Consider the following 22,495-nt stretch of genomic DNA (forward strand, 5'->3'; position numbering starts at 1 on the left):
CAATCTAACGTATCTACGAAATATCTCTACATCCGTCGGTGTTTTTTTTTTTTTTTAAATTAAAACCTCAGTTTTCCTTAGCGGAGCAAAATGTTTGTGGAAATGTATTAGATTTGTCACTCTAGAGTTGCAAACACGCCCCTATAGGTGGCCCCAACATCTGTCACACAATTGTCCCATTGTTCAAAGGTCTTAATCTACGATAATAAATAAGTAATAATCGAACCCCCGACATTGTCCGCGTGGAAATTAAATTTATAAAATATATATCTATTATTTAATTTCGCCAACCACATTTCAAAGGTGAAAAACATATTCACAATACATCGGATTGTTATTTGATATGCGTAGTAATATCGCGTATGTTGTTTGTTACATCGTAAACTACGATAATATTTGTTTGTAGATTACCTATTTCTAAGAAATGTACTACACATACAAGCAGACAAGGGTGGTGACGTAATATAGGTGACCAGTGTACCTATTGATTGCGTCATATGTTTGTACTTTGTACGGATTTAATTGTTACATGTTCCTGTGTTTTTGTGTTTTTTTGTTCTTTAGTGTACAAATATATATATAATACTATATTGACTGGACGGAGTAAGGAATACAATATATCCTCTCCATTACATCCTAACATCATTTTTATCCTTGGATATAGTACGAGGTGATTTTTTTATTATTATTTTAGCCGTTATCCATAAGGGGAGTTTTTGCAGGCGGATTGGCAACCGCAGTTAGCCTTTGGAGATGTTTTTAGAGGGACGCTACTGCCTATCCCTTGTCCTCACTTAGTCGCTTCTTACGACAACCACAGGAAAGGAAGGGGTGGCTTATTCTATGTCGGGGCAACACGGTTCATATACTAATGCAAAAGAAATAAACTCCAAATAATTTATGCTATGGTCTATATCGAGCCATTTGCTCAGAGCGTGGTAATGGTTTTTTTATGGATGATAATGGAAAGGTAACCCTGTTTCCGCTATCAGTATACGCTGGTATGGTACCAGTGAGAGATGCTAGATGAGGATATAGTCAAATCAGTTGACTTATTGTGATGAAACCACCAGAAATTTACCACGGTGTATTCCAGAGCGACCGCATGTAGGTCGAGGTAACAGGGTACCTTGCTGGCAATGCCTTATTGCCCGTTCCCGTTAAGAGACCCTGCGTAATAGTAGCTTATACCCTCTTCATTTAGGGAAAGACCCATTCCTAGTACTGGAACTTTAGTGGATTGTTAGGGAAAGGTTAAGATCTTCTTATTCTTCCTCCATCACCACACGGAAATTTAAAATGCCGTTGTGTTAAAAGCGTTTAATATTGCCTTACTATCTTTTCAGAACATGTTTGGCAAGTGAACGTACAGAAGAAAGGTTTGGGAGCTTCAAAGAACATTCAGGGTCTGTACAATCTGTGTCTCACAGACAAGACCCTCACTCTGGTGAAGATCAAGAGCCACAACAACGTTATCAGTGACCTGGGTATACCTGAACGCGTGGAGTACTCACTGAAGAACATTAGACGGTAAGAGTGATATTGTTAGATCAGTGTATTATGGATTTGGAGGAAAGAGGAATTCATGTGCTTCTTTTATTTAAAAGTCTGGTGATACTGTGATTCTCAGTTCTTCTTTGTATTGCCTGTCTGGATTCGACTATCAGTAAAATAGACGCTTCTAATAACACTGCCTTATCTGGTCTTCAAGAAATTCCTAGATTTTCTGTTATGAATAACCAAACAACTATAATCTAGTAGGAAAGACTTGAACATCCAAATTCGATGGACATATAATAATCTCTTAAAATGAATCCACTGAGATTTGAACTTGGGATTTAGTTATGCAAAATCTTAGGGCGTCGGCTTTGGTCTGACAAAGATTTGGACAGACCTCTACTGCTAATGTGCTTGCATGTTATATTCTGGTTTGAAGGGTAAGATACCACTTACTATAAGTGATCTGTTTGCTTAATTGCTACACTTGTTATATTATTCGAAAGATAGGAGGCTTAAGAGGCATAATACTTGAGTTTTCATAGTAGCAACGGGATGTAATGATTTGTTGGATTTTTTTTTAATGGGTGATAATGGAATGGTAACCCTACCTGCGCTTTCGGTATACACCGGCGGGGCACTAGTGAGGGATGATAGATGAGAATGAAGTAGGTAGGTCAGTTAGCCCATCGTGACGAATTCAACAAGAATTGTTCACAATGGTTTCCAGGGGGAATCACGTGGAGGTCAACCTAATAGGGCATATTGCTAGCAATGGCCAAACTCCATTGCTAACAATCCCTTTCCCCCCGATTTGTTGGACTTTGATATACCAACTAAAATAAACTATAGTTATATAAAGATATATACGAGTATGTTATATCAGTCGTTGACTGTTCATTGCTGATCGTAGCCTTCGCCATAAAAAGGGGTTTTGCCAGTAGTTATCACGTTTGGCAGGCGGGTTGGCAACCGCAATTTGGTTTTTGGTGTTGTTTTAAAAGGGACGCTGCTGCCCAATCCACTACCATAAGCTTCCTTAGTCGCCCCTTACGACACCCATGGGAAAGGAAGGGATGGCCTATTCTATTCCGGGATTTACAAAGTTACATGGCTATATATATACAATATATTTATAGTATAAACCATAGTTTAGCCATACGTTTGCCTAGTTTGTAGTATCAATGAGGAGCTTTGTCATCACATAAACATTTTTTTACTCAAAAGGCTTAGTATCTTTGAGTAGTTTTGCGTATGAATACTCTTTTGTAAGGGTTTTTGAATGGTTTAATCCTCGTGATGCTTGTCAGTGATTGTTTCTATTAGCTTGTTTGTAGATTTAGGTATCGGGACACGTCATCGAAAGGTTTTAATTTTAGTAGGCAATCTTGACCTCTTTGGACAATAGGAGTTTTTTTTATACAACTTAGAATAGCAAACAAGTTGACGTATGGGTTTATAGAAATTAAGGGAAAAAGTAAAATTACTAAGATAATGTATTATTCACTTAGTTAGCTAAGTATATTTATAAAAGTTTTTGAGTTTGTTTTCTGAGCTAATATTTCTTTTTCCTCTTACAACAGGAAAATGTCTCGATTAAGTTTCAAAACAGATTTGTAACTCTGGCCGGGCCGATAACAATCTGTAGCTAATTTAAGAATTAATGAATGTTTGGACTAATAAATTAAAATAAACGTAAAATTTATTACCTAATCAGAAATCGATCGATAGTAGGTAGTTATGGATACTGCACAAGTTTCGAATGGAAGATCTAAATAAAGTAACCAGCATTGCGAGGCCGGCCATATAATTCAAACTTGGAGATGCTTACGACCGTTGGCGATAAAATGTTATCCAGTGACAATCCTGCCCTCTTTCTCCTCCCCTCTCATTAGGCAAGAGTTAAATGAATGTATCAATGGTTAGGCCTTTTATGGGTGAAAATGAAATAGTGACTCTGCCTGCGCCATCGGTATACACTGGCGGGGTACCAGTAAAGGATGATAGGTGAGGACGAAGCAGGCCAGTTAGTCCATCGTGACGAATTCAACAAGAATTGTTCACGATGGTTTTCATTCCATTATCACTCAAAAAAAAAACACCTGGAATTCAGCACGATGGTTTCCAGGCGGGACCACGTGGAGGTTGACTTACCAATATATCCTATATTGCTAGCGTTGGGTCTGATAGTTCATATTACTAACAATCCCTTCCCCCACCTCCTACGTTTTTACCATATAAATTAAGCCAAGATTGAAGGAATTATTTCAATCTTAATCATAGAGATGAAAAAAATCTTTAACTGAAATAACTTTGTTATGTAGACAGACTTAAATGTTTAACTGTACCGTTCCAGATGCGGCGACTCGGAGTGCTTCTTCTACATGGAGGTTGGACGGCAAACGTCGACGGGCGCCGGCGAGCTGTGGATGCACTCCTGCGACTCCAATATAGCACAGAGCATGCACTCAACCATATATCTGTGAGTTTATTTACTAGATTTAACCCTTGACTCCGTCCTTCTAAGAGGCATATCTTTGTTACCCGGCACAAATACCCTCCCTATACATTCTCGTGTCTATCTATTCGTGCCTATCCTATCTAAATATAACAGAAATTCCAAGCTTTTTATAATCATCTTCAAAATTTTTCTTTATATAAAAATATAGTTTATACCTTTATTATTAAAATCAGTAAAGCAATTTTGGATTTTTTTTATACCACGATGTTGGTAAACATATAACCCGTCTGATGGTAAACGGTCACTGTAACCAATGAACGGCTGCAACATTGGGGTATCACGTGCGCGTTGGGAGTTGCTGAAGGAACGTTAATATCCTTATTTGGAAAAACCCCATACTGTAATCTCTAGGGAAAATCTCGGCAGGGAGCTTATTCCACAGCCTGAGCGTTCTTTGTGGGAGAAAGCTTTTTTTCATACAACTTAGAATGGCAAACAAGCTGATGGCCCCCCTAATCGAAAGTGCTAACCGTTGTCTATAGACATGAGCAGTATCATGGACATAACAGAGTATACTGTTTCGCCCATGATACCCCCCATGCGTTGCCATTCCTGAGGACTCAGGTGTTATTCCTCTGTACCCTGTAAATTCACGCCATATCCCACCCTTCAAACCGAAACATAGCCATGCAAACACAACTGCTTTACGGTTGAAACACGAATGTGACAGAGGTACCCAAGCAAACGACTTTTGTACAAAGTCTCCCTCCCTGCAAAGCTGCTTTGAAACCGCACTGTACGTGACCATTTACGTTTAAGCGTGTGAGAATGAATTCCCTGTCGATGGCGAGCGGTGCGATGATAAAAAGTGGTTGTGGACATCATTTCGAACAATTTCTCAATACAGAATTATTTATACAAGCGATAGAATACACAAAGAGAACAAATTAAAATAGGTTGAGAGATTTCGGAGATTATCGTGAACAAACATCGTGACATCCGTGTCCGTGTGACATAATTCATAAACATTTTTTTTCTATGTACTGTGATAAAAAAAAACTGTGCACGAAAAAAATAAGATTTTTTTTATTAAATATTTAGCATGTTTAATAAAAAAAAAAAACTTATTTTTATTGTAAACAAATATTAATTATGTGGCAACATTGCATATGACCCGTCAAATCAGCCTATGTCATATTAGATCAACCCATTAATACGTACTGCACATTTCAGGGCAATGAAGAACTGTGCAAAATTGACAGAGAATGAGAGGGACCACATCATCCTACCGACCAGTTCGTCCCTGGACGGGCCCAACCCGCGGCCCCCGCGGCGGCAGACCTACTCCGGCACCAACGACGGGAATGCCAGGGCCGGACTCGCTAACGGTGAGTATATATTTTATTTACAATATTATGTACTACCAGTTTGTGCTCTAACAATTATTATTTGTTATGAATAAATAAAAGAACGCTTTTAGAATAATAACATAGTAGTTATGTTCCCCTTTCCATTGTTTTATTTCAATTTTGACAGTTACAAATAAGAAGAAATATTTTTTTGTACATCGCCATTTGTATGTTCCCTGTTTTAATATAATAATAGACTTTTAGTTAACTGTTTTGTCATTTAAGTGAATATTTGTATTTTTTTTTGAGAAATAAATATCTTAAAAATCTTAAAAACAGTGTGAAAAATTAATATATTGTAAGTAACATCATTATTTTTATTTCAAAAATAAATATGTGTTTGACTAGATATTTCGTAGTCATTCATTCCTGATATACCAAGTGGATTTAGATAAATAATTAGATCTTAATATGCAAAGAAAACAACGACATTACAAATGGGACAAAATTCCCATTCGTGTTTCAACTGTGAAGCAGTTGTGTTTGCATGGCTGTGTTTCGGTTTGAAAGGTAGGATATGGCATGTATTTACTGGGTACAGAGGAATAACACCTGAGTCCTCAGGAATGGCAACGCATGGGGGGTATCATGGGCGAAACAGTATACTCTGTTATGTCCATGGTACTGCTCATGTCTATAGGCGACGGTTACCACTTTCCAACAGGTGGGCCGTCAGCTTGTTTGCTATTCTAAGTTGTATAAAGAAAAAAATTCACTATGGACATTAAAAAAGTCAAAATTCATTGAATGTTGAGGAAGATATCCGGTGACATATACAAAAAAAAAAAATACAATACATCCTCTTGGAAATAATTTAAAAATCTAATACATTTAGAATACCATTATGGCTTTAACAGTTAGTTAGTAAATGTATTATTATAGATTTTTTTTAAACTTGTTTTCAAATGGAACGGTTATTTCGAGCGGCTGTCTAAGAGCAAATAACAGAATGGAAAGGGTGTAACGAGATATTTATTATCCATATAGAGGTATCCATAAGACACTCACAAACTTGTATTTCGTATAATGTTACCATGTCTTCTCTCTATTATCAGTTACTATTTAATTTTCCGCATAGTATTAATCGAAATAAGGCTGGGGTTAAACTCTATAATGTCCACGTTTGGTGATTCATAACAGGATAATAAGAATTATTAGCATTTCTACTTGAATTCCTAAAATTTCCACTTTTCCGCTTATAGAATATAAGTATTTTAGAATACTCATTTAAATTTTCATTATTTTGCGAATTATCGAAGAAAATTATAAATTAGAGGTATTGCCTAATATATGATTGTGGTACAACCTACCGTCACTACTACCAACATAATAGAACGACCAATCCGGGCGACTCGCGGGCATCCACCCGCCAATACGTTCGCATATGTACCTAGACCTAGAGCGCGCTCCCGCCATTGCTGACAACTGTGTATTACTTGTTGCTCGTATTAAACTTGTTTTGACAATCGGGGTCTTTCAATTCACAACCCACGACTCTGCTTACTATATGATTTATTTTAGGATCCTATTATGAATCACCCGAAGTGGTCATTTTAGCTCCCTATATGCCATAACCATAGTGTAGATAGAGTAGTAGTTGAAAAGATACAACAGTTTATATATAGCAGTAGTTTGAAAGGTACAATAATTTTGTGTAAATTAAATAAAACACTAAAACTTTTGGATAATCGTGTACCTGCTTTTTTACTAGCCAGAATTTATGATATGGGGATTTTTGCCTAGCTATGACAGTGGTAGAACGCTTGTAGTTGTAATTTTAGAATTGTGACTAACTCTCACACTTGACCACTTGTAGAATACGAGTCGCGTTTATGTATGTTAATATTAAAATAAGTACAGAAGATTATTTGGTTTGGTTAAATTAAAAAGGTACGTTAGGGCTCTTCTACATACAACGGCGACAGCGATGACATACATCGTGTCGCGTGATACGTTAATTGTAGCGAATTGTTATGTAAAATTTTACAACACTTGCCGTAAATGTTCATAACTTCTTACGGTTCTGGTCGGCCTAACGTTTTGTGTGGAAGAGCCCTTACAGGATTTTTTCAGAGTCGTCGTCGGAGCGACTCTCTACCCCCTCCTAGATTAATGGTAAATAAATTTACTAATAGACAAGTAATCGCGGGATAGAACGAGACAGCTACGTCCGGCGTCTTGTCCTACCTCACGCGTGTGTTAACGAAAACATGTCTATATAAAGCCACTTGTAATTTAAAAGGTTTGGTGTCGTAGGTCTCCATAGGCAACTGCTTATTATCAAGTGGACCGAAAGTATAGTCAGTTTCAACTAAATTGAATGAAATAAAGGCATGACATCTTAGTTCTCAGGAATGGCAACGCATATGGGGGGTTAAGGGGGAAATCAATATACTGTGTGATGTCCATGATGCTGATCATTTTAAAGTGGTAGAGCCACGCTGTAATACCATATGGTATTGCAGCATGAATGGGCCGGCTCGACCGGGGAAGTACCACACCCTCACAGAATACCGACGCTAAGTGGCCGCACTTTTAGTGCGACCACATTCCGTATGGTGAGTGAGGGAGTCCGGAGGCCCATCCTATACCCATCCCCTTCCTTATCCTAAAATCCTCCCCCAACTCCGTCCCCCCATCTTTCAATACCATGGCAGTGGAATTTAAAAAAAATAACGTACCCCAGGGAGGTACCAGCAGCCATGTTGCTGGAGAATCCTCCCTCGAGCAACCACGCTCGGGCTGCCCTGCGTATTCTGGGGGGGGCAAAATTCCGCTCTATGGGACCAAGGGCAAACAGAGCAAGACTTCTGCGGCATCCCCTTTGCTCAATGTGAGCCTCTGTAATATTAGGGGAATTCATTCAAACCTGAACGCTGTCCACCACCACCTAGAAACGGCGCGGCCGGCATTGCTCTTCCTCACGGAGACACAGATATCCCCTCCTAACGAAACATCATACCTGACCTACCCGGGGTATAAGCTTGAACATTGTTTTGTTTCGCGTGCCGGTGTATGTGCGTATGTCAGAGAGGATATCTGCTGTCGACGCCTTGGGACTCTTGAAGGTACGGACCTGTCCATTCTATGGCTGCGCGTAGATTGCAATGACCATCCCCGCATCTATGCGTGCCTATACAGGTCCCACAGCGGTAACACTGGAACCGACCAACTCATTGAGCACGTCCAAATGGCTATAGATTCCCTGCTTGAGCAGATTCCTTCCGCTGAAGTCGTGATTGTTGGCGACTTTAATGCCCACCATGCCGAATGGCTTGGTTCGCGTACAACCGACTATGCGGGAAGATCTGTTCATGACTTTGCTTTGGCTTATGGTCTGACACAGCTTGTTTCCTCGCCTACGCGAATCCCTGATGTGTTGGACCATTCACCTTCACTGTTGGACCTTCTGCTGACCACCCACCCAGACAACTATGTGATCTCCGTCGAAGCCCCGCTTGGATCGTCGGATCACTGTTTGGTGCGGAGCGAAGTGCCTCTTACGAGTCCGACTCCACCTCGTTCTACGGGTAGACGTCGCATTTGGCACTACAGGTCGGCAGATTGGGATGAGATGCGGATTTTTTTCGCATCTTACCCATGGAGGCAGGTTTGCTTCACACTGGATGATCCCGACGCCATTGCCGATTCCATTGCTGATGTGGTGCTTCAGGGAATGGAATTATTTATTCCTAACTCTGTGGTGCCCGTCGGCGGGAAATCCCAGCCCTGGTATGGAGCCTCCTGTAGAACAGCATCTCGTCTGAAACAGGAGTGCTTCCTAACCTGGGCTAAAGGTGTGGCGTCGCGAGATCCTAACACCAGTGCTCTTAAAAGAAGTATAACTCTGCCTCTAGGTCTTTCAAAAGAGTTATAGCCACAGCGAAGTCAGAGCATATTAGTAGAATTGGCAAGAGATTGGCTAGTTTGCCCTCTGGGACTCGAGCTTTCTGGTCTCTTGCCAAAGCTGCACAAGGGAATTTCTGTAAGTCATCTTTTCCACCTTTGCGCAGGGAGGATGACTCGTTGGCCCAGAACGCTAAAGAAAAGGCCGATCTTCTTGGATCCATCTTTGCGTCAAACTCGACATTGGATGACGGGGAGAAACCACCACCGACCATCACGTGTTGTAGGAGCTCTATGCCTGATATTAAATTCACGCATAGCTCAGTGCGTAGAGCACTTTTCTCCCTCGAAATCCATAAGTCGAGTGGGCCTGATGGTATTCCTCCAATTGTGCTTAGGACGTGCGCACCAGAGTTGGCTCCGGTTCTTACGCGTCTTTTTCGGCTTAGCTACTCATCGGGCATAGTCCCAAAGTTTTGGAAGACTGCTCTGGTGCATCCGATCCCTAAAAAGGGAGATCGCTCAGATCCAGCTAACTATAGGCCCATAGCTATCACTTCCTTATTCTCGAAGGTTATGGAATCCATCATTAACCGTCAACTGCTCCGGTACCTAGAAGAGCACCGGCTGATCTGTGATCGCCAGTACGGCTTTCGACAGGGACGTTCGGCCGGTGATCTTTTAGCTTACTTAACACACCGATGGGCAGTGGCAATCGAGAGTAAGGGAGAGGCCTTAGCAGTTAGTCTGGATATTGCGAAGGCCTTTGATCGGGTGTGGCATAGAGCGCTGCTTTCAAAGCTACCTTCATTTGGGTTGCCTGCGAGACTGTGCATTTGGGTCGCCAGTTTTCTCAAGGAACGTAGCATTAAGGTCGTAGTCGACGGTGCATGCTCTGATTTAAAACCTTTGAATGCTGGTGTCCCGCAAGGCTGTGTACTATCTCCGACTCTGTTTCTTCTGCATATCAATGATATGTTACAGATAAGTAATATTCATTGCTATGCGGACGACAGTACAGGAGATACATTATATACCGGTCATGCAAAGATCTCGCGGGCACATACCGATGAGTGCCGGAATAGACTTGTGTCTGAAATCGAAACTTCACTCCATCAAGTTTCGATCTGGGGTGAACAAAATCTTGTTCAATTTAACCCCAAAAAGACACAAGTCTGCGCGTTTACCGCAAAAAAGACGCCGTTTGTCGTATCTCCTCACTTTCAGGGCACTTCCCTTGATAAAAAGTCAAGTCTAGGAATTCTGGGCGTTGATATATCTTGCGACGTCCAGTTTTGCGGTCATCTGGAGGAGAAGGCTAAGATAGCTTCCAAAAAGTTAGGAGTGCTCAATAGGGTGAGACGATATTTCATGCCAAAACACCGCCTGAAATTATATAAAGCCCAAGTCAGGCCGCATATGGAATACTGTTCTCACCTGTGGGCAGGAGCGCCACAGTACCAACTCCTTCCGTTAGACCGCATTCAAAGTCGGGCGGCTCGAATTATCGATAGTCAACGCCTTACTGTCCGGCTTGACCCATTGAAACTGCGCAGAGATGTTGCATCTCTGTGCATCTTCTACCGAATTTATCATGGGGAGTGTTCTGAGGAATTGTTCGGATTGATACCTGCTGCTGATTTTCACCACCGTACAACCCGCCACAAACTAAAGTTTCATCCCAATCATCTGGACGAGTGGCGGTCTTCCACCGTGCGTTTTTCAAGGCACTTTCTTCCACGCACAACCATTCTTTGGAATCAACTTCCAGCAGCAGTATTTCCGAACCGATACGACAACATAACCTTCAAGAAAAGAGTATATTTAATTTTAAAAGGCCGGCAGCACACCTGCAATGCCGCTGGTGTTGTGGGTGATCATGGGCGGCGGTAGTCACTTACCATCAGGTGAGCCGCATGCTCGTTTGCCCCCTGTGTTGTAAAAAAAAAAAAAAAAAAAAAAAAAAAATGTACATAGGTGATGGATACCACTTTCCATCAGGTGGGCCGTCAGCCTGTATGCCATTCTTAGTTGCATACAAAAAAAAGTCACTCCTGCTCTGTCAGATTCAGATTCAGTTTTTACTTTGGATTGTAAATCAGTAGTAACAAAATTAACAAATTAATATTTGAATCCTTAATTTTATATTCTAATTGAAGTATGACCACAAAAATGAACTGAAAATTATAGCTTTAACTTTTTTATTTTCATTTTTGATCTAATAGTATTCCGCTTTTATAAAGCGTGTTTTTATATCGTGGCTAATTTACGTTTGATAACGGTTTTTTTTGTATCCATTTTTAAATTGTCACACTGTAAAATGTTAATTGCTTAACTACACAAATATATTGTTAAGAGCCTTTAAAAATAATATTTTAATTTAACGAGATAGCAAGAGGTAGTTTTTGATTATTATTTTTTTTATTTAAATTACTAATAAAGTGTTATAAATATTAAAAAAAAAAAAGAATCGAAGTGTTTTATCCACAGATAGATGGAAAACTTAATACTTACATATGTTTTAATGTATGTCTCGTGTATTTATTTATTGTTATTCCTCATTAGTTCGTTAGCAAAATTCTAAATTAATAAAATAACATTTATACAGCCTTGCGTTCAACAAATGCGTTACTTTTATTAATAACTTATAATTAATAACAAAATTAAAAAAAAAATCTTACTTATAAACGTTGAATAAAATTCATTTACCAAATCAGACAGCCCACGTTTTATCGCCAACTCTAGTTTTTTTAAACCATACATTGATAGATCTATGGTCATTGATTGATACTCTTTATTGTTTCCTCCAAAAGATTACAATAGTAAACTTATTATAAATATAAACAATTACAAGAAATAATCACAATGAGAAAACAATGGGCGACCTTATCGCTAAGAGCGATCTCTTGCAGGCAACCTTTGGATGGAGAGGAGTAATTATAACATATATGAATATTTTTTATTTAAAAAAGAAATAAGCATTTTAAGTTATAGGATATAAGAGCGCCCTCTTTATTTATTTTTTTATTAGTAATTGTTTTTTTCTTTTGATATCTGGAATGAGTTTAAAAATATGTTTTCAATATGGCCAGCTACTTCCCGTTGCTTTGCTCGTGTTAAATATATTCTGTTCCCGCGGGATATTTTTCGTTTCTAAACTCGGCAGTTTAAGCTGTGTTGTGATCTGTCTGTCAGTATCGTTTATATATACATACATATATTAGTATTTAGTATTAATTTATTACATTGATTATTATCGGCTGATTGTGAGTTATATTTAGCGTTTATAAATAATGATTTTTGCTAGTGTTTAGTTAATACGCATTTGATTTGCATTCAGGGCGTACGCAGACGGGGGGCAGAATTACCAGTTTTGTTCACGTTACTGCGTATAAAAATTGTGATTTAATTAAATGTTCAGTTTTTCGAAGTGTGTATAAAAAAAGGGAGTCCTCCGTGTGCGGGTGCCCTTATAAGTAAGGGCGGCGATTGTTGGACGCGGCGTAATTGGCAAAATCTATTGCAGAGAAGGGCCTGTGCGTTGGCTCGTGTATTAGACAGTGCGTGTGCTCAACGGCCACGTACAGCGTTGACGACTCGGCGGCCGCTATAGCGCCGCTGACGCCCAAGAACGGTACGATGTCACCACCCGCGTACTCGTGGCGGTGGAATCACAGTACATCTGTCGCGTGCCACTCTTAAATATACAAGGTGTTATCGAAATTGTTAGCGCCCTTTTATGGGAGTATTTTACTACTAAAATTGAACATTTTTTCCATATGGCAATCTATGTATGTTCTATTGTGATAGAAAAAAAGATTATTATTGTTATTATAGAAACATGGACCTAAAAACGACAAACTAAGAGCCTTTACTAACACAACGCGTTTAGTTATTTTACTCTGTCAAATTTCGTATTTCATTTCGCAACTTCTTTAATTTTCAAGCGACTTTAAAATGAAAGTGGTTCTCCATTCGGTTTTTTTTATGTTAGGAGTTATCTCATAACTCCGCCAGTTGTAAACCAATTTGAATTTTATTTTATTTGAAAGTATATACTTACAGGTTGGTCCCATAATTTTATTAAAATCGGTTTAATTTTTAGATCTAAATGACTGGTTTTGTCACAATTTAAGTCTGCATTTTTGTGGGACACTTATAATTATCACCAAAGTTTCACTTCATAAATGGCCCTAACATCGATCTTGTTTACAGAATACCAAATGTAAATTTACTCGCCAATCCAATAGTGAAATTTAAATTTGACTTTAAAGAATAACTACTATTGTTGAAACTTAATAGAACGGCAACACTGAGAGCCGTCGGGCGGTCTCGGCTCAGGTCGGATCTGTTCGCCACTTCGCGTCACGCCACCGACGCCATTTTACGTGTATTTTTATTTTACACTGTTTTAGTCAAATTCATTTAATTATAACGTGAATTATAACAGTTTTACAGTCCACTGTTTTATCATTAAATATTTTATAAATAAAGGCCTAAACAGCTATCGAGTTATATACTTCAGTTTTTTTTTTCTTTTTTCTGCATATGTTAATTCGAATTTGACTTTAATATAAGAGCAATATAACTGCTATCAAATTGTACAATTAAATTTTTTTGTCGTTTTTCTCTGTATGTTTATTTGGAAAAAAAAAATAGTCTGGTATCCTTTTAAAATGCTTCCTTAGAAAGAGGCTAAATAATTTCGTAACCACCTTTTGTATATATAAATATTATGACATAAAAGATGATCTACAAGTCAATGTGTAAGATTAACATCAAAATATATCCTCGTATTTATTCGATTTAAAATGAAATATTTAGTAATACTTCCTTTATTGTGTTGGTTTCGATGTGATTCCACAGTCACTGTTTATAATAGTCGTCAGTACGAGAGGCTTGGAACGCTTATTCTCGTGGTATCGAATGCTTGTCCACTCGACGTTGAGCTAAGCTAACAGTCTATGTCACATCTAACGGGTCGATAAAACTTGCTATATAAACATGTTCCAGTCATTTTAATTTAATTGAAAATCAGCGTTTCCGCTTTTGCAGCAACCTTTAGCTGAATTAGCATCCTTTTTCTTTACCATAACACTGGCTAATTTCTACTACATATAAAGAATATATAAATGTAAACTTTTTTTCTATATATATATATATATATATATACATATATATATATATATATATATATATATATATATATATATATATATATATATATTTTTTTTTTTTTAATTTGTTATTACTTAGGATCTAAGTATATGTAAGTGTTATGGTTTTATTGAAATAAATTTTTATTCATTCATTCATTTATTCTATTGAAGTCATCAGAAATGAATTCGAATTACAAAATTACAGTTGTCTACGAATTCGTAATCCTGCCAGTACATAATTAAAACTGACTAATAATAATAAATATATTATTTACTTATTATATACTTTATTGTACGCACTAATAATACACAAAATATATGACAGAGGTAAGCTAATGTACAAAGGCGAGCTTAAGTCTAAAAGAGTTCTCAACCAGCAAACTCAAAGTGGGAAGGATTATATTTGCTTGAATTTATTAATGTAATTTTTTAAAATAAAAAGAAAACTAAATATAGTATTAATATTGTTATTGAAAGATGGTCTTTTGCAGGCAGAAAAACCTGTGACACTTTCCATGATCTTTCGTGCTCGCCCTTTTTTAAAGTTCGCTGCTACGAGTATTTCCTATCAGTGATAGGAATTTTAAGATTTTCTTTGTAGCTAAGCTTTAGCTAGCTGTTTGTTTTAAATACAGTAATTGACAGGTATATTTCTTCAATGAATATTATTTTTTTAGCAAATATAAACAGTAAATATTTTGAAATCACATGGGATTAGCTTAAACCGACTTCAAAAAGAAGGAAGTTTTCAATTCGTTTATATTTTCCTTTATACAGTATTATCGACCCTCAATTAACCAGCTTAAGGCTTCTAATTAAACGGCATAATGTTTATTACATGACGACCATTTCCAAACGCTTAGGTATCACCATTATTACAATATAGTTGGGTATAAGCAGAGCTAGTAATCAGGGTTTAGCTTTTGCATCCCACAACTTCGTTTATATCTCCACCTGATATTGTTTATTTACAATTGAATTAATTTCATGGAATTTATGTGGTTGGTAAGCACTTAATCGAATTAATGCATTGCTTCAAATATTTGGTTACAGTTGACGTTGAACCGCGCGCGATCAGAGGGTCTACCATGAAATGTTTACAGAAATTTCGTATCCGGACGAAACAAAAATTTGATGCTAAAATTACATCATACGTACCGTTTAAAAATATTTAAAATGCTAAAATATCGTTCCTTTGAACTTTTATGGTAGGATTTATGATAAACGAAATGTTAAGCTCCATTTACAGGGTCGATTTCGGTACGAACAAAAACACGAGATTGAGCCCGAAAATTCGGAATTTCATTTCATGGTAGACTCCCAGGTTTGCGCCCGAGCGCATTCCAACGACTCCGAGTTCCCACCCATTACGACATACCGTCCCTTCGCCGTCCCTTGACGGGGGTCAAAGTGCGGTGGCCTAAGCCGAGGCCCGAGCCACTGGCGCCCTTAAACGCACGCCGCAGTCCATAAGTAAGAGTCGACACCTCTGTTGCTCCCCTCTCGCGGGCTTGGAGTGCCATCCGCACTCGCCCCTGCATACGCGTTCGGTGAAGCTGTAAAGCCCACGCACAGCCAACAGCGAACATATTCAGGAAAAAAAGTCGACGTTGAAAAATGTAAAAGTACATAAAATGTAATCATATAATATTGCAAGTGTATATGTAAGATTCCGTTGATGTTTTTTTTTTTTTTATTTTCCTCTCTATGTAATAAGTTTCGATGTTTGCCTAAAATATGGCATAATAAGATATAGGCTATAATGTTCTTTTGATGTAACATCTGTAACCTGATTACCTGTACCTTATTTTAACAAATGAATTAATTCAAATTTTATAGATATATTTATTTTTAATGGATGATACTGGAATAGTAACCCCGCCTGCGCTAACGGTATACGTGGCGGGGCACCAGTGAGGGATGATAGGTGATGAAAGGTAGATCTTTTTTTAATAATTGAAAATGGTATAGTAACCCCGTCTGCGCTATCGGTATACACTGGCGGGGTACCAATGATAGATGAGGATGAATAGACAGGACAGTTAGTCCATCGTGATGAATTCAACGATAAATTAATCACGATAGTTTCCAGGGGTAACCGCGTGGAGGTCGACTTGATAAGGTATATTGATAGAAATGGGGACTAACCGCCCAATTACTAATAATCCCTTCTCCCCCGAAATGGTAGGTCAGTTAGCTGATTGTGATGAATACACCTGAACTTTCGAAAAATTCGTCGATATATCCATGGATTCGCATACCTCTTGTCTAGGGTGGCAGGTTAGTTAGCCTATCGCGACGAATCCCCCCTCCACCCTTCTCTTCGCCTATACGCCTATGGTAATGCATTGATTCGTTTAAGGATGTTTCGTCATACCGAGCTTTTGATATTTTTTAGATAGCTTTTGATACTTTCTGATCTTGTCCTGTTATTTTCTAAACACAGGTATAATATATATATATATATATATATATATATATATATATATATATATTATACATAAAGTGAGGGAAAAATTTAATTATGCTGTGGTACAATATTATGTACGTGTAATCTTCCGTCCTATTGTCTCAATAAGTTTTACTTCGCATAAATTTAAAGCTGTCGCCGTGATGTAACATTGTTAAAAGTTTCGTAAGCACACATTATGTTTTAATGTAATAACTACCGATTTAACTTGCGTGTAATTAGATCGAAAAGGATCGACTAGTTTCGGAATTAATCCTGGTCGGAGTTAAACTTAGTCATGAGTGACTGAGACGCGAGCACGAGTGAATGGCGACACTTTGAGCGCTGTATGTACACGACGGCTTAATAACACAACTATTGGCAATAACATGGCAGACAAAGAAGATTACGGATACTAGCCATGCCCGAAGAGTTCCGAACGCCATCTTATCTGTGACGATACTGTAAGTGCCTACAGCTCGCGCTTAGCGGACCGATCGCCCAGACACGCTCTTACTCGCGTCATAACCGCTCAGGACTAAGAATCACGATTTGACTGCGAAACTAGTCTAGCTTTTTCGATCTAATTACACGTAAGTTAAACCGGTAGTTATTAAATTAAAATAGAAATGTAGCATGTTACGCGAGTCCGAGCTCAGTTGAAAACGGAAACTTTGTTAAGCAAATGATTTAATTTATAAGTTCGTTGCGAATGTTACACTACAGTAAAATGGTAGTCAGGCGCCAGCTTAATATTACGCGGTACTACGGAGGTAACATACAAATAGTACAGTCGGTGTCATAATTTAAAACAGTGAAATATTTAAATAATTTTAACTGTACCTTAAAATGTTACGTTACTTAGACAAGCCTTTAATCGTTGCAGAGCCATGCTTTATATGTTGTTTTTATTGTTGTATCTGTATAAAATACCATGTAAATGTGGATTATAGATAATTTTGTGTTTGTTACCCTTTGCGTAATGTTAAAAAGCGTCAGAGTACAGTCACGTGCAATGATATGAAGTAAATAAAATTACATTTATTCGTATTAGCTTTTTTTTTATTAAATGAGATAATTTTTAGAAATCTCCAATTGTTCGTTGACTTGTATCAGTGCACGAGACTTTATAGGTACAATCATTGACACAAGTGCAATCCAAGCATTTTAAAAAATGTAATACATTTTTTTTTTATTGTAATTTAAGGCATAGTACATGGTGAATGGCTTAGCTTATAATTAGATGCTTAAAACAGCTGTACCCAAAGTTGCACGATAGACTGGATAGGTGTTGTTTGATAAGGAAATTTGTTAGAAGGTGGCGGTATGCAATTGGTAAACTGATCTTTATGACACGTGTCATTACCAGTAATTTCAGCCTTATATTTGTACACAAAGAACATAAACTTTCCGAGGAATGATAACTTTCCACAAATTATAGAGGCTCCATGCGATAGTGAAAAAAAAACCAGTAACTATGGTTATAACTAACTTACTCTATTTGCCTTAAATTGCAAGGGTAGGTAGGTATATTACCTATGTGAGTTTAAGGAACCGCCAATAATAACGTGTACAATATGGGCGTAAGTTACTGTAATTAGTGCCTAATATTTTTAAATTATGTAAAATTATTCAAAAATTATTTATTTATTTATTACATCCACTGGGTGAGCCTTACAGTCTTCCAATACGCTCACCCAGGAAAGCACGAGTACAATAACATATAAAAAGGAATATTACATAAAAATAACAAAAATAATATAAACAGATTTAACTCAAACAATAAACGTGTGAACACAAATACTCTGTGGTCACTCGACGAAACTCCAGCAAGTTGAAGGCAAATACATCCAATTGCGGATACTGGCTCAAAATATCATTGAGTAGTTTCAATGCAAGAGATAGGGGAGCTTGCTTAGCCAACTCTGTTCTTCTTATTGGAACATCAAATAAGTGTCGTCTACGTGCTCTCACGTAGTTACTGGGCGCTCCTATTGATATTGTGTTATTTTGTTCTAAAAATATTTATAACACTTCCGTTCGCCATGTATTATGAAAGCATGTAGTTTAGGGTGAGTATTGACAGTGAGCATGTTAATGTAATGTATTATTTCCCATCTAAGAACAAGCAGTTACATAAAAGGAATGATAAAATAAAAACTGTAAATCATATGGTTGCCTTCTTTCTTATTATGCAAATATAATTAGTAAAAAGAGGACGAAAGATACACCATCATTTGTCATTTTTCTCAATTCATAGCAGGCTAGTGTATAGAAAATGTTTGATATGTCAATTATTTGTCAATGACAAATCTTACATTACTAGATTATATATTCGACACAGTTTATGTAGAAAGTATGCGAGCAGGTTGTATCTGAATTTGGTAGGGTTATACGGCTGTATAACATTTTCTATACACTGGCCTGCTATGAATTAACAGTTTTATCACTTCTTCTATGTAATACCTTGTTCTTAGATTCCCACACTATAATGTTGTTGTTTCACACTATACATGTAATATTCATTTCTGACATATTACATGTGAATGTTGTAGGTGAATACTCGCCCTTATTCCCTTATTCATAAAAACTAAAATCTAAAACTATTTTATCTATTACAGTGATTTTCGTCTTCATTTGAATTTAGAAAATCGTTTATAAGAAATAGATAAAACACTTTAATAGCTAAAATAGGTTTATTAAACCTTACACTTTTTTATGAATAAGGGGGCTAGTTGTTAAAAACTTAGTATTGTTAATTTGTGAGCATTATGGTTTTGTTGGGGTGAATTTGTTACGCATGGATTGCGGTTTCTGGAATCTGTAGTTAGTGCGAAATTATGGTTGCTTACTGGTGTATTTGGTGTATTTTATTTTGTAGTTCAGAATGTTTTTTTTTTTTATTATCATTTTATTAGCAACACAGATCACATTTGACGCATTTATAAAATTAGCATAACTTTTGATAAGAACAAATTTAGAAAGGAAAATTAGAAATTGTCTCATATTAAAGCGGCGTTAAGCGAACTATTCCCGAGCCCAGTAGAAAATACAAAGTAACTTTTATCGTTTACTTGACCGCACGATACCGCACGGCATCGCGGTCTTACAACACTACCCTAATTTTTATGACGAAATTCCCTTTTTATATGTCGCCTATCTCGTCTATGTTGTCAGTTTTGTCCTAATGTATAAATATGGGTAGGCCGTAAACTTAATCTTTTAAATATATGGCAACCTTTTAAGATCGAACTAGCTACAGTGATTTGGTATCAATAGTGGCCAGTATTGCCATTTACTAGTTACTAGTGTGGCTTTATCATACATTCACATTAATCCAACTTTAATAATACTTTGGTTAAAAAATATAGCAAAGATGAAACTATCAACCAGCCAGTCAACTTTGACAGTTTGTGTTTTGGTTATTATTTTTGCCCTTTGGATTTTATCCAATTAATTTTAAAGCCAGTCATCTTTGCTGCGTTTTTTTTTTTATTACAAATAAACATGATTGTAATTAAGTTGTGATATTTTTTATGTTTATCGTAATTAATCAATAATCATTATATCGTCAGTCCATATTGGGTGAATATATCATTCAAAAGATATCCCCGCTTCCCACCGTTTAACCAGACATCCCATCGCACTGGGTAACGCTTGGTGCCATATGTTTTATGTGTCGCTTCTCATTATGTTTCGCAGCCGAAAATCAACCACCGAATAACTCACTAATTAGCGATAAGCCAGAAAACGCTCGGGTCATAAAGCATCACCGTACCGTGTCGTTACCGACCGGCTGTACGCTATTCCAAGAGCCCCTCAAGATCGTCCATGAGAGGACCAGGTCCGCTCCGTTGACCGGGGACGAAGTAGACAGGGTCACAACGACTGGTATAGAGAAGAACGCCACCCACTCGTCGTGCAAAGCGGTCAATGGGACGGATGTGTTCCCCATGAAGTCGCAGTGGGCACGGCGGGCCAGCACTGGCACCAGGATGTCCAAGAGGTCCCCGGGACATCCGAAGAGTACGTATACGTCGCGCGCTTGTTAACGCCCCCACATCGCACATTACTAACATTTTGTTTGGGGGTCTATGGATTTTATATACTTTTTTTTTTGCTTGGATACTAGTGTTTTTTCTCATTATATTATCGGGCATAAAATTGTTCGTAATCGCTACAATTTTGCTCTAATTTCGTGTTATCGATATAGTTACTTTAAAATTATTTTTTTGTTAATTATTGACCAGTGTTATATTTTTTTTTTTTTTTGCTACACGTTATACGTACTTATATTTTTTATGTTTACAGCGGTATTGCAAGTTAAAAAAAAAGCATTATGAAATCCGACAGCCCTATGTGATGTATTTATGTTACGTTATGATTTTTATGCGTATGTTCGCTTTGAAAGTTTGTTGCAAGCACCTTGTTGAATATTGTTTGCTTTTATGTTGTCACGTGTGTAGATGTATGTGTAAATTTATGTATAAGTAACCAAACATTTTTGTTTAAATTACAAGGAGCCGTACAATTTTAATTGCAATATTTCTTTGAGACAATAAAAATAATACTTTTTCCAAACATATGCTTCGCTTTCCTTTTACATTAAGTGCTTTTTAATCCTTTACGAGCTTACTAAATGTTATTTTAATTTTGCAATCCTCGCTGAATTGCAATATTTATAATTGTAAAGCATATATATCACCACAATGGTTGTATTTATCGAAAAGCTATTATTTCCTACTTTTTTTATATGCGTTTTATTTTTGTGGTGTGATGTATGTACAACTGTCTCACAAAACGTAGCATTCAACATCAAAATGTACTAATAATTCGATAAGTTTAAATGTAGATACAGAAATTTAAAAATATTTTTGATAACCCTTTTGAAAAGAATTTACAAATGTCTCTATCAAATTTGTATTTGTGATCAAGTTATTATTATACTTAAATGTCAGATTATATATTTTTTAATATTCAAACATTTTTGTACGTGACTGTACTTATCAAACTATACTTGTCAAATGTGATAAAAAAATAACGAACTTTTACGAGAAAAATTATATATATAATATAATTTATTTGTAAAATATTAAAAAAACAAATAATATTGCAATGCTAGTAAGGTTTTTTCGCAGTCAAGGACCTACTGTCCATCTAGTAGGATCTATATTAATGATTTCACTTCGTCGATAAATAATTTTATATATTTCTCATAACGAATAATCAGTTTTTTTTCTTATAAGCTTGTCACCCGCGCCGCGTTCAGTACATTCGGATGTTGTGCGAGCGTGTTGTGTGAGGGCGTGCGTGTAGACCGTTTGTAGCGTTTGCTTTGTCCGCAGACGCCGGCACGCCACGGAACCGCTGCGACAGTATGCCGTCGCGCGCGTGCCACTCGTTCGAGACTGAGCGGCCGCCGCCCAGGCATGATCTCGTTGAAGGTAATTATATTGTTGTTTACTACATACTAGCTATATCCTACAACTTTACACGCGTTGATCAGTACATAAAGTATCTTATATGTTAGGATGTAACCTAGCCGTGTACAAAATTTCATTTAAATCCGTTTAATAGTTTTGCGTGAAAGAGTAACAAAAATCTATCTTTATACATGTTGATAATATTAATAAGATATTAAGTCTCTTAAGAAAATCTTTTATTCCTCTAAGAC

At 37.2% G+C, this 22,495-nt stretch overlaps 1 protein-coding gene across 6 annotated transcripts in view; it reads left to right on the forward strand.

Annotated features, from left to right (window-relative positions):
- LOC113516157 (insulin receptor substrate 2) overlaps positions 1–22,495 on the forward strand; it is a 45,208-nt gene that overhangs the window by 8,314 nt on the left and 14,399 nt on the right. For 2 of the 6 annotated variants that reach the window (XM_052895552.1, XM_052895553.1), the window contains exons 2-7: positions 1,347–1,530; positions 3,854–3,979; positions 5,192–5,346; positions 12,740–12,847; positions 20,524–20,847; positions 22,167–22,265. In XM_052895552.1, coding sequence (XP_052751512.1) covers positions 1,347–1,530; positions 3,854–3,979; positions 5,192–5,346; positions 12,740–12,847; positions 20,524–20,847; positions 22,167–22,265 — 996 coding nt within the window. The remainder of the gene's footprint in view (positions 1–1,346; positions 1,531–3,853; positions 3,980–5,191; positions 5,347–12,739; positions 12,848–20,523; positions 20,848–22,166; positions 22,266–22,495) is intronic. The other 4 variants (XM_052895556.1, XM_052895557.1, XM_052895554.1 and 1 more) reach the window with 3 other exon arrangements.

Source organism: Galleria mellonella, unplaced genomic scaffold (genome assembly GCF_026898425.1).
Source record: "Galleria mellonella isolate WM207_F2 unplaced genomic scaffold, CSIRO_AGI_GalMel_v1 utg284, whole genome shotgun sequence".
Taxonomy (NCBI): Eukaryota; Metazoa; Arthropoda; class Insecta; order Lepidoptera; family Pyralidae; genus Galleria; species Galleria mellonella.